We start from the raw sequence: 14,074 nt of genomic DNA, 5'->3' as shown, positions 1-14,074 counted from the left end.
ACTTATTATTATTATTATTATTATTTTAATTTTAGACTAATGAATTGAATTCTGAGACTAAAAAAAAGACATTGAGCACTAGCAACACAGGCTATCGGCTCTAATTTAAATAAATGGATATTAGATAATAAGCTTAGTAGTATTAATAAAGTAAAATATTGAATTGATATTCTGTTCTGAAGCTGATTGTAGAATGTTCAAAGGGTTAATCGTTCCAAATGCAATACTTCTAGCCAAGGAAAAGTTGAGACAGTCGCAGAGAATGTGCTTTATAGTAAGAGTTTGTCCACAACAGCAGATTGGGGGAGAAGACTTCTTCAGGATCCATTGGTGAGTTGCAATTGTATGACCAAGGCGAATTCTCGAAAATGTTTGGATCTTGGTTTTCTCAACACTTAAAAAACACTTAAAAAATCGTAGACGAAAAGAAAACACGCACTACTCAGAACACAAGTCAACTACGAATAAGAGTGCAAAAGTAATATTGAGTGAAATAAGGAAATTTGAAAACGTTCTGAAAAAACTTTTTTAATAAGCTTTTATTCAAGTGAACTAAAATGTGGATAATAAATTTTGACCCAGGCAATTTTAAGTGATAAAAGTATGAAAAGGTGTTATTTCTTGCGAATTAAAATCCTAAAAGCGGTATTTAGAGTAATGAAAACATATATTGTACAGAGAGAGCGACAGAAAAATGAAAGTAAACAGGAAATATATTCAGTACTCCCTATTCCTTAACGCAAAAAGTAAGAATTGCTTTTGAGCTGACTCAATAGCGTCTACGTAACAACGATAGCAAGGAGACCAAACGCCAGAAGCATATACAAATGTAGTTCTTACCAAAGACATATATTAGATGCTTGCAAAAATTTTGTTCATTTTTTCGTTTGAAAAATTTATTGAGAAAAATTGATACAATTTATTTTAATCAAAATAACAGAAAAATCATATTCTAGAATATTTTACTATATTTCTGACAACATGACGATATCGTGTTGAAAGAACTTATATTGATTTGACAACGATTCAATCATCCACCCATTTTCGCACTTCTTCAACTTTGCGAAGCTACGTGCCAGTCATGTTATGCTGCACAGATCGGAGCAAATAGTATTCTGATAATGGTAATGGCATGTCTGATGAGTACGCTGGGTATGCTAGAACTTACCATTTGAGCTGCAATTGTGTATCCCTGTGTGATATTATCGCTCCACCATAACCCATTTTTTAGCCTGATGCCTTAATCTTGTATTCGAAGCGTTCCTTACAGCACTAAGCAAAGCATTTTTCTCATTTTACTAGCATAAACATTTTCTCATACTTAACATTTTTGTCAACATAAGCATATTATTAGACTTATGATACTATATAAGGACGAGGTTGATAATAAACAGCACTATTCACATTTTCATTTAACAATCAAGGCGATTTTAATTTAAAACCAAATTTGAGCTTGCCGCGTATGATATAACTTTAAGATATCAAAATAGAAAGCAAAAATACTCTAGAAATATTCTTTTCGTTTTGGCTAAAATGACATTTTCAGAAGATTTGCGAGGTAGCCATATTTTTCTCCTTTTGGATCTTTCCCATCACATGTAAACGTGTAGAAATAGTGGATTCGTCAATTGCTAAACTGGTCGAAAGTTCTTTGAAAGTTTGAGCTGGGTTTCCTCCCAATGATTCTTGCAATTCATTGCTTTCGAGCTTTTTTTGGTCCGCCAGGCAGTTTTTTGTCATTGACATCAAAATCATCACTTTTAAATCGTTGAAATCAAAATCGACATTCGGGATATCGTGGCGTATCATCACCATAAGCTTCAGAATACGTTTCGTGGGCTTTGGCAGCAGGTTTCTTTAAATTAAACAAAAAAAGGTAATCAAGGTCGAAAATGAAATTTTGCGCGGAAAATTTTAAATGGAAATTTGTTATTTTATGTAGAGAAAGGTCAAAATCATCGAATTATTCATCATGTACACTGGTATTTCTGATTTCTTTGTCATTTTTACCTGCAGAAGTCGCTGGCCAAAACTTTTACAAGCACCTAACATAAGCTTTCTGCAATATATGGATCACGAAATTCCTTCGACCAGCATTTTACGAAGCCAAGTGCCAATTTAGCGTTACCAATAGTGAGTTTAATGTGCAAATGAAACAGGAGCTTCTTATCGAGGAGCTTCAAATCGTGATCGAGAAACGTCTTTATTCTATGCAACTCGATGAAATTTTCCGAACTAAGTAAGATCCTCGTTACAAATGATAGTTTCTTGCATTTATTTAAAGGTTAAGAAATTAGTTGAGACCAATGCAGCCACGTTATTTAAGTCTGATTGCAGACGAATGGGATAGTGTTCATTGTTGGAAGACATAATCGAGGAAGTCTCTTTGATAAATTATTTTAAACTTTATTTTTTGATAAATAATCGCTGTTTTTATGTAGAAAATTGGTTTTTTCATTCAAGTTATCAATGATACAAAATAATTTCTTTTATCATTATTATTTTGTTCCCTATGCTTCTATCGAAGAATAAACAAAAAATTTGGTTGCCTTGAAACGGTTCCCTTAACCAACCACGTAAACGACGACGAAAGATTAAATAATAAATCCAACTACTTGTTTGACTCTCTAGAAGGGACTTACTGTAAGGAGCACTACAATAATCGAAAAACATAGGAGAAGCCTGCGATTGTGCCATTGTTTTATTGCTATACTTCCATCTCTATAATCTGTATGGAAATTAAAATCTGCTGGGCATTTTTATTTTTTAACTTATACGATAATAAAATCGTTGAAAGCAGACCCCGCGGATTGCAGGACATGAAAAACTTTTTCAACAATATTTAGTTGTTGCTAAAATAGCGATATTTATATTTTTAATTAATATCAATACATATATTAATAAACAAATATTCATTAAAATTAATAAAAATATTAATATAAACATTTTAATATTAATTGCAATTATTCAAATTTTATCATATTATCTTATGATATGGTTTGACACATATTTCATTAGCACATATTTTCATATTTCATATATTCAATTGTTGCAAATTTTTAATAAAATATATTTTTTAAATAAAATTCGCTAATTTGTATTAATTTCATAGAAACATTTTGAAAAAAATATTCAAATTTTATCGTATTATGAGAGGGTATTAATAGAACATGTATTCGTATTTTTTGATGTGAGATTGACATCGTATCGAACGAGTACAAATACTGCTAAAAAAGTTTGTGATGAAGGTTTTTTGTATATATTACGAATTTAGCTGTTCAGCTATAGATTTTCGTGTAAAACAAGTGTAAGACGTGTGACTATGTCTTTGACAAATGTCTTTGTAGGAAAAGACAGTTTCCGCTGAATGTAAATAATGTATCGCTCTGGACAAAGGGATGCGCATGCTTCATAGGCTTTTCGATGGCTATGCTTTGCAAATGAATGAAAAATTAATATGCTATTGTGACGCGTTTAATGATGAAATAACAAAAAGCTTGTATTGGCTTTGGATATGAATCAATTCAGTTTTCGCAAAAATTTTGCAGCACTTGTGGGTTTGTCAAAGGGCTAATTGGTACAATTATGATTCCAAACGGATAAATAGCCTTGTTCAATAGTTGCAAGAACTTTTTTTGATCGCATTCTATTACAGATTGCAAATTACTGATATTAAACGGTATATATGAATTTTGGGGATTTTAACTGTTTGCAGACCTTGGCGTTGGACATGTGGCGTAATAGCCAAATTTTGGCATTTATGTGTAAGATATTATGATTGCTATATCCCTAGAAGGATTAGAATCCTCTAGATATACTTACCTGGATCTAGGAACAAAATATGGGTTTGGGGAACAAGAAATCCATTATTTCTATATGAACTTCAGGACTTTATTTAACATGCTTCGGATTGTCCGATTTGGGTCAAATATGCACCGTTTTGTTGTTACGATTTGTTGCCATTTTAAAGGTAACTTCAAAATGCCTCTCTCATAGAAGTCCTGGTCTCTATTTGCAAAAAACTCTAGTAGTCGATTTTCACAATCCTCCCTAGATTCCAATTTTTTATCATTAAAGAAATTTTGCAATGCAAGAAAAAGATGATAATCGCTTAGTGCCAAGTCCGGACTGTATGGCGGATGCATTAAAACTTCCCAACCAAGCTCCCGAAGTTTCTGGCGAGTCACTGTAGATGCGTGTGACCTAGCGTTGTCCTCGTGGAACACGACACCTCTCCTGTTGGCCAATTCTGGCCGTTTCTGGTCAATCGCTATCTTCAAACGGTCCAGTTGTTGACAGTAGAGATCAGAATTTAGCGATTGGCCATATGGAAGCAATTCATAATAAATAATCCCCTTCCAGTCCCACCAAATGCATAGCAAAACCTTCCTGGCCGTTAGTCCTGGTTTGACCACCGGTTGAGGTGCTTCACGGCTCTTTGACCACGATCGTTTTCGCACAGGGTTATCGTATGTAATCCATTTCTCATCTCCAGTCACAATCCCTTTAAGAAATGGGTCTAGCTCATTCCGTTTGGCCAAGGCTTCGCAGATGGAAATTCGATCCATCATGTTTTTTTCTGTTAATTGGTGTGGCACCCAAACATCGAGCTTCTTTTTGAATCCAACTTTGTGTAAATGGTTTAAAACTGTTTTATGGTCGATTTTTAGCTCCTGGGCGATGTTACGACTGCTAACATGCCGGTCAACTTCGATCATTTCTCCGATTTTATCGACATTTTCGACGACCGGCCTACCTGTGCGAGGTGCATCTTTAACATCAAAAATTCCTGAACGGAATCTACGAAACCAAAATTGCACATAATTGGCTGTTACAGTATCGGAACCATAAACACCATTCACAATTTTAGCCGCTTGGCTCGCATTTTCGCCTTTGTCAAAGAAAAACTGTAAAATGTACCGAATTTTCTCTTTGTTCACTTCCATTTTTAACACGCTGTAACTCACAACTGAATGCACCAAACAAAAAACAGCAAAAGAATTTTTTTACTGCGAAATGTCGCCTTTCCAACGAGCATAAATACAAAATTGTTTGATCGATACTTTACGAGAAATCTATCAGTGCAGCCATCTACCAAAAAAATAATGGATTTCTTTTTCCCCAAACTAATATATATGTAAAGACCTATTTGTTTAATATCAGCTGTTTGTGACAATAAAAAATGTCGCCTTTAATCTTTCACATTAAATATATATAACAAAAAACGAAAGAATCTGCAATGGTTCATTAGAAAATATGAAACCATCAATACCCTATTCGTTTAGACCATGAGAACGTTAAGATGCGTTTAAGAACAAAATCAATAAATTGTGCTAAGCTATATGAGCTTCAATTTCTTCGTACTGAAAGCCCAATTTTTCGTTTTGTGCTGATTGCATTACTCGTTGCCGGCGCTTTCCATAACGATGGTTTTATCTTGTTGGAATAGACCATAATACGCTACGCTCATCTGATCCCCCATATGAGGTCGCCATGAATATTTGGCTTCATCGAAGCGATGTTGGGTATAGCTTAAAGATAGCACTTACAATTGACGGCCTCACTATTTTATCAAGCTCCCTAAAATACTACTTACATTCTCTTCGAAGAACACGTCTTGTAACATACCTAACGTTAAACTATATGAATCCCCCGTAGATTGGCAGACCATTGTACGAAGAATACTGTCATATTTGCCATTTATAGTTAGCCAGACGACAAATACATTTAAGATGACTACACGCATGCAAGCATTTCAGTTTTTATTCTCCTTGCTGTTGTGTTTCATAAACAAAGGCACTTACATAAAGCAACTACATAAGCTTCCAAAAGTACATAACGGGGCAGTTTACAGTGGTGGTTTCGCTCAGGGCTGTTCCAAGAAATGTATTCGGTAAATTAACGGAACCTTCGTATTTTTGTGTTAAATCGCACGTATATTCGCGGAATTCAAGAAGAGTACAAAATGGCTTTATTTGCGAAGTTACTTCGTAAGGAAAGAAAAAAATCAACACGTATTTAGTGGGCAGTCTCGTTTGTTTCTTTAATGAAAAAACATGACCCGCTTGAGACTGTGTTGCGAAAGTGAAACAGTTACGTGTATCATCTGTTAATTTTAAGTGGTTCAGTGGTCTACCGGCTCTCTAAAAGTGTAAGGTTCCTGTGACCTTAAAAGCCCCGTTCCGAAAGTAGCGGACTACTAGGTTCTGCAAGCTTAGGAGGGAATCCTGTCGGGCTGAGAGTCTCTAAGATAATGTTGCAAGAGCACGCTGCTATCTTAAGGACCTCGTTTCGGACGGACAGGACGACAAACTATTATTACTTACGGGGTTCTTGACTTACCTGTTGGTTTGACTGCTGCTTAACAATTAAAACAAAGATCGTTGTTTGCGCGTTGCTTTTATAGCTGTTGGCTGCCACTCCAATGCGTTGATATCTAGAACTTTCACTACTATGTTTACTTACTTTATCCGCCTTGCCTCTTTTATTTTTTTCAACTGATTGCATGATTTATGCGCAAACTCTTCTTTGCGTTAGCTTTTTTGAAATTGAGTTTATCAGCTTTAGTGATTGGATTATCTGTTTAAGATCTTAGCTGCAATGATCCTAATAAACAAAGCCACATATAATATAATAGTCAAACGAATCTATATCAACATTGCGCAAGACAAACTAAGTGTAAATAATTAATTTTTACAGTTGTACTGATTAAATAGAAACTATGCATCCGTTTAAGACTTTTCAAATTTAATCTGACGACAGTAAACAAAACAGATCACAAATAATTTTCGCTTATGACCGAATATTTTATTCACCCTCTTTCGCTTAGCAGAAACACAACGGAAAAATGTCAGTTCGATTTTCCGATTTCTTACAATTTTTAATTAGGTACAGTAGGATCATCCATAAAGTAAATATGGAAATATTTATCGCTTTCTTATCTTGTCTTATGAGTAATCAGCACAAAATCCAATTCTTTTGCTTTCGAAAGCGTACGCACTTTGGTGTTGTTTGAAATGATACAATTTTTCCAATGACGACCCGGCTTACGCCTACTTGGCCAGATGTAGTCGTTAACGGGACTTAAGTCTTCCAAACTATCTTTTATTTGTTGTCTGTAAGAAGAAATTCGTTACAATCCAAATACTCTGTGTAACTGCACACAACGGTTGACAACCCTTCTAACTTTGACGTACTTATAAAATAAAAAAATTTGATGCGTCTTTTCTTCGTTGCTCTTGACGTCCGGGAAATCATTTATCATGCTTTTCTTTTAGCTTATTTTTTGTTGTATACTAATTGGAAGGATATAAATTGATTTCCATACTTTCTTTAATATTATAGTAGATATTATAGTAGATGCCGGACCAAATAACAGCAACAAAGCTAACTGAGAACCACAAATCAATTATAAAGTTAAATTTTTTCCATTGTTATTCTTATTTTGCTGCGGTTCTTTTATCGTGAATGAACGTTGGTACATTTCCGCAAACACCCAAAGAGGATGTATATATGAGAGGGACTATAACGACGAACATGTAGATGGTCATGTTATTAAAGGGTTATTCAATGCCTGTAATTAAAGGAGCTTTTATCGGCCTAAGTGGCCGAGTAGACAAAGGATCTCGAATAACAAATCAATGGCCGTAGATACAAACATCACGTGCGGTAGGGTTTTCAACAAAAGCCGGTACTCATAGATGCTAGAAAAAATTAATTATAATAATAGTAGTAAATTAGTTTTTCAATTCATTTCTTCGTTTTTCTTCTAACGTCACTTTCAATATGTGCTAGAAATGAACTTGCCGATAAAAGAACGACATCGTACAATAACAAAGAAGAAGGTGGTTATGCAATGAATAACAACAATCTACAACGATGGTGGCAAAATACCTATCATCACCATTTTACACAACAACAATTAATCCCTTTAGGTCGTAATATTTATCACAACCCTACACTTGATCCGGATCTAGCGTTGGCGTCACCTTTGTCGTTACTAATAACGACAAGTAATGAGAGCGGTACAGAGTTGACGACGACGTCAATTGCAGAAGCTTCAAGCCGTCCGTGGGAATATATAGCTTGGCGTAATGAAACTTTCGTCAATCCGTACGATGTCACAACTGATCTTAATAACATATCATCGCTTACTTTGATGTTTATGGCTTTCTTATATGGCCTAGTAGTGATATTCGGTGTCTTAGGTAATGCCAGTCTGGTCTTAACATTGTGCTCAGCCCACTCTGTTCGACTTCGAAATCCTTTATTACTGGCCGTCTGCTTAGCTGATTTATTAGTCACAGGCATTTCAGCTCCAATGACGTTACTCAACTTAGCCATGAATGGAAAAACTAATTCATTAACGTTAGTGATCTGTAAGATTATAAATTTTGTCCAGGTATGTACATATACAACAGCTGTTCTTAGCATTTGTATACATATTTGTGACGTCAACCATCTTATCGTTTCATTTTTTATCAAAAGCTCATGCCTGTTGCAGCCAGCACGTTGTCATTCTTTCTATTGTCGTTGGATCGTTACGCTACCGTTAAACATCCACGCTTAGCTCAGCTGCGTCAACGACGCTACTTACATCTCTCGTTTGCCTTGTTTTCATGGCTAACGTCAGCCCTTGTTAGCACGCCATTTCTATTTGCCTATAAGATCTTTGCCAAAACAATTGTTATCAAGCAGACACCAAAGCAATTAGCAGCTTATAGAAATAGCACATACACTATATCGTCAGACCGCCCAAACATCGGCATTAGCAATTGTCATTCGGAATGGAATACCGGTTCATTGTTTGTCACGTTCATTATATTTCACACACTAATTGTGTTCGTGCTGCCCGGCTTGGGAGTTTTGCTGAATCACTACGGTGTGAGGAGGAAATTGTGTGCACTTTCATTGACTGCTCGGGCAGCGCATGGTGAGCTGCCACTTCCAATGCCCATATTACGTCGTCAAACGCATATGGTGATAGTAACGGGAATTGCCAATGCTAAACAGACGACATGTGGTGCCGGCGCGGCAGATGACACGTCGAATTGCGTTGATATTCAAATGCAATCATTAAATCCGCAAGTTATTTTAGGCAATCGCAACGTAGTCAAGTCATCGAATCCTATATCTCCGAGGTAAGCAAGACATAAAGAAATGATGACACTTGACTAATTTCATTTGTACATAATTTTTGTAATCTTTCGTACTGTGGCTTTTTTTAGAGCTATGCGTGAAATACGTAATCATTCGCAGCGCCAAAGTATACATTACAGTCAGGAATCTAGACGCGGCGGCCGCGTTGCGGCGCCTGGCATACCTCTACCTCAGACCTCAACTTTACGGTCCCGTCGACATTTGGCAAACTTGTTAATTGCTTCAGCGCTAATATTTATAGCGTGTTGGTCACCGCATGTTTTTTGCGTATTTTACAAACACTTAGGCTATAAAGAATACTGCTCGAAAACCTCGATATACTTCAATTTATTACTAGGTAAATACATATTAAAAATCACTTAACCAAATCTCTACAGTAAAATTTATATTATTCTTGTATTCACCTGCAGGTTATATGTATTCGGCTATAAGTCCCATAATATATTGGGCACTTAATCATAATTCACTGCGACAATCACCTTGCGCACCATTCATACATTTACGTTCTGTACAAAAATACTTAAATAGTCGGTTTCGTTCGCACACTGCACCACCACCACCTTCTTCAACAAATGAGGCGGCACTTGGTGCTTTTAATCCAAAACTTATAAAATCAACACCGAAGCAATACAGAGCTCAAGCCTCATCCCATTACTTATATTAAAGACATCGAAATGAATGAAAGGTTTTTTTCATTTAATTATATTCCACGCATTTTCAAGAGCCCGAATTATGAAATTACCGCCCAATACTCCCAGCGATTTATAATTTCATTCCTATTTATGTTTAATAACACAATCTACCTCTTGCTTACGCTTCTTCACGAAAACAAAACTAGGTTTTACCACTCATTAAAATATCCACTATCGATGGCTCTTACAAGTGAATGTTAGCTACAATAAAAATGAAATCGATTAATTTTAATAACAATTTATGTTAATTTGTACAAAAGAAGCTTTGAATTTTTAACGCACTTTTAAATATACATGCATATGTATGGTCTGCCAACTTCAACTTTATTTGTAGTATTCTAATATCACTTATTCTTACGAAACAGGTCCATCAAAAAGGTCATTGTCAGTCTTAATACTTTGTAAATTCCGTGGCCAGATGGCTTATGCCATGAAGAAATGTGCTCTTATAATTGCCAGGCCATTAGGCAATCTCTTCAGCAGGTGCTATCGTGCAGTCATTTTCCTAACTTGTTAGAAGATTGCTAATTTCTAACCCGTGCCTACGAAGGGTAACGCCACTAATCCTGCTAATCACCATCCGATTACAATCTGTTTTGGAAGAACCAAACCACGGAAACCATGGTCAATTACTATCTGGAAAGATATCTGCAATCAAATAATCTAATTCGCGGCAGACAATGTGGGTTTATGAAAAATTGGTTCACTGGGTACCTAATGTCCTACTTCACCAAAATGTGGATCCCAATTAGTTGCCATTTGGACGAAAGTACGGTCGTTGCGCTGAATATCTGAGAGATATTTGATAGCGTGATATTTGTCAAAATAAAGTTGATTATTGTGTTTAAATGTGGAGGAACGTACAACCTGCGTTGCGTTGTGCGCGAACGCAAGTTTTTGGAAAACTTTTAATATTTCTGCGTGCGTAGCTATGGCATGTGTCATAATGTTTTTTTCTCCAAACTGTTTGGATTTGGTGTCGATCGGAATTTCAGTCGATTTATATTAAGCTTCTTAAATAACAGTTCCATAAGAGTTATAATCGACAAATTTGTCCTAAGCAAATTCCACTTAATTGCGGAAGTACCACAAGCCTCTCTTCTCTTTCTTCTTCGCTTTTCCTTGTAATCATCAATGACCTTCCACGCGTGACAGAAGTTCCTATTCATCCATTCTCTTTTAGCAGGGGACCTAGCAGCACCGAAGTACATGACAAACACTACGTGATGAATGACACATGAAATCGAGAACTTCAGATCATAGAGTGAAGTCAACCCAATAAGGTAACCTTTAATATCAATATCGTACGATACGCTACCGTGAGTTGTCTTTCTCTAACCGCACTGCTCGCCTTTGGAATAGTCTATCAATATTGGTCTTTTCCATTGATGCTTCCACTTTAAAGTCAAACGTATAAACACTCCCTCCATTCACTCTGCTTATAGCCGTTCCTAACCTCCATCATGTCTGGGCGAACAGGCAACATCCATTGGATGGTTGGCCATATAAGAAAAAATTTAATTTGTGATACTTGTGTAAGTAACGGCCGACAAATCTTTGCAATTTATAAATTTATATTTGTGCAAATTTATAATTACATAAACTAGGAGCGTTTTCTATATTTCATCTTAAAAAAAATAGAAAAATAAACACAGAAATATGTACAACTCTTAAACCAACACTAAATAATCTTTTATATGTGTTGAAATTTAGGTTTTGGGATTAGAGTGTACCTATTCAATGGCGCAAAAAATTTTTTGGAGGTAAATATTCTGATGCACATTTTTGCATCTTTTGCAGTTTTTTTAATATATTCCAATACTATTTTCAATCGGGAAAATTTCTACCTAGCAATTTTAGATGCTTCATACCTAATCGTGTCTTTAAAATCGAAATTCAGATTCGTTACATCGACATAAATCCATTTTAGTACTATAACTTCGATTTATACCCGTTCCGCAAAATTGGTTTATCGAAAATGCGGGTACAAAGTTTTGATGTTCAAAGAGATTTTTTGAATGTTTGGAATCAATAGACAAGAAATAACCCAGAGTCTCAATAATGCCTTTACTCCATAATATTTTTTGTACTTACAGTCCGGAATTACAAACCAGTGGGTAAAATTAATAGACACTTATTGTGTCCGTTGTTGACAGATATATTAAAAATAATGATCTATCGCTGTGAATGATTATAACGTTTATGTAATCCATTAAAAATTACCCCTAGTAATGTAATAACTCTCAAAGTTTAATCGAAATTCTTATATTTTAAGTAACTAAAAATGATATCATTTAAATTAAGATGCAAGTTTTTAAATTGAAAATTATTTTTTTTAGTTTAACAAAAAACAATCTAATCGGTCTAATCTAGCATACCCACCACTATGTCTTTCGTATTACACTCTCCAAGTTCTTTTATTTGATACACATATCGCCGGCATTATTAAGAAAAAAGTAATCGCCTTGTCTACCGTATTCATTTCAGAATTAACCCATTTTTAGGCAGATAATATATCTTCATTTGAGGAATGTACGAAATAGTTTTACCCATTTTGCCTTGTTTGTTTTATGATAAATCAGCATAAAATTTCAAAATATTGAAAAAATTACAATATATTCACTTTCGACTTCGTTAGGGTATGGCCTATGTTTCACATTTTTGCACGTAAAAAGTAAAGTGGTGCGTAAAGCAAATGTGGACAATTTCAACCTGCAGTTTCTTCTTTTTCTTTTCCGTTCTTTAGCCTATGGTCATATGTTAAAACGTTAACCGAATTCATTACATCTAGATCGTTAAAAGAAATAGACGATGAATGTCCAGTCCATTTTGCAGACCACTACCGCGCACCCCAAAACATATATTATATAAAACACGTGAAATAGATCTTTGTCTAAATGAATAGTTTCTTTTTTTAGGAATGTATCAGCACGTCAATCGATACCATTTTCACGTTTAACCAGTGATAATTAAATTAAGATTAAAGTCTATTACTGCTCTTAGGTCCTTGTTACAATCGCAGTAAAAGTTTCGGATTTATTGTTGAACTTACCACAATTTTTTTAGACATTTTTAGCACTTATGAATCAATTTAGAAACTTTAATGCTAAATTGATCCAGGATAAAATTACACAGCTCATGTTTTTAAACAAGCATTCCTTAAAGGATCTCTGATGTATAACTAGGTGAAGAAAAACCTTAATGTTATTTTAATTCGGTTTATTAGTATGTTTCATCATAACGGTTTCGTCGACGTACTCAAATCTACGTATTTATAAAACGCAATAGCAATAAGATAATATTTTCCTTTGAAAACAGCTTTTGGTTTTCTTTAAATTTTCCTTTTCCTTAAATTTTGGATAGGGTCACGATGGCTTTCATCCATGCAAGTTGGTAAGTCGACGAGGCGTGAAATCGTTTAATCTTTTAATTTTCTCTAAATATTTCTGATTTTGTTTACTCATCTCAACTTAAGCGGTATCATTGCAGACCTAGGATGAAATGCAAAATGTGATATCGTGGTTATATGTAAACAACTGTAGACGTATTTCTCATATAATAAAAGCTGCGAATTAACCGTCGATGTTTTTTATCAACTCTTTTCATTTAACTTTTATTTAAAACGAAGATGGCAGATTTCAGAATCGCTTAGGCCTTCGTTCGAAAGCCACATTCTTACCTTCTCGAAAATCGCTGCTAACTAATATGTGTAAATCTTTCTTGACTTTAAGCTAATCCACAACACACTTAGAGAAAGTTGATGTTAACGATAACAAAGTTTACAGACATTAAGGATTCGAAATCTCTAAGCAAAAAAGTAATTTCTTCCTTAATAATTAGTAAATCACGAGTAACTTTATCAAACAATGTGAAGTTTGCGTTACATCTATAATTTCCAATACTATGCTTGCTGCCAGGCTAGCGTCACGGAAAATTGTAATTACATTTCCAGATTTCGGGAAAAACTTCACTAGATAGAGATAAAGTAATAATTCCATTATTATGTATTATTAACAAATACATCCACATTGATGTGATTACACGAGGAAATGATATCACAAGGTACAAAAATTTTAACCAGAAAAAATCTTGACAAACTTCAAAAAAAAAGAAAAAATATCATAAGATCATCATAATATCATAATTCTCAATACGATAACGAGGAGGAATATCCGTAAGGGTATGTCCTAAGTATGATTGTTCAAATAGGTTTGCAAGCAAGC

The 14,074-nt window shown here is 34.9% G+C and overlaps 1 protein-coding gene across 2 annotated transcripts in view; it reads left to right on the top strand.

Moving 5' to 3' along the window:
- LOC119642393 overlaps positions 1-12,138 on the top strand; it is a 17,447-nt gene extending 5,309 nt beyond the window's left edge. Inside the window, exons 2-5 of one of the 2 annotated variants that reach the window (XM_038041544.1) lie at positions 7,795-8,401; positions 8,488-9,140; positions 9,228-9,496; positions 9,570-12,138. In XM_038041544.1, coding sequence (XP_037897472.1) covers positions 7,856-8,401; positions 8,488-9,140; positions 9,228-9,496; positions 9,570-9,823 — 1,722 coding nt within the window. In that variant the 5' untranslated portion in view covers positions 7,795-7,855 and the 3' untranslated portion in view covers positions 9,824-12,138. Of the gene's footprint in view, positions 1-7,724; positions 8,402-8,487; positions 9,141-9,227; positions 9,497-9,569 lie in introns of those variants that run through there. The other variant, XM_038041545.1, reaches the window with a different exon arrangement.
- Positions 12,139-14,074: the final 1,936 nt, after the last annotated feature.

The sequence above is a fragment of the Glossina fuscipes genome, unplaced genomic scaffold (genome assembly GCF_014805625.2).
Source record: "Glossina fuscipes isolate IAEA_lab_2018 unplaced genomic scaffold, Yale_Gfus_2 222, whole genome shotgun sequence".
In the NCBI taxonomy this organism is placed as follows: domain Eukaryota; kingdom Metazoa; phylum Arthropoda; class Insecta; order Diptera; family Glossinidae; genus Glossina; species Glossina fuscipes.
This window is presented reverse-complemented; position numbering and strand designations above follow the sequence as displayed.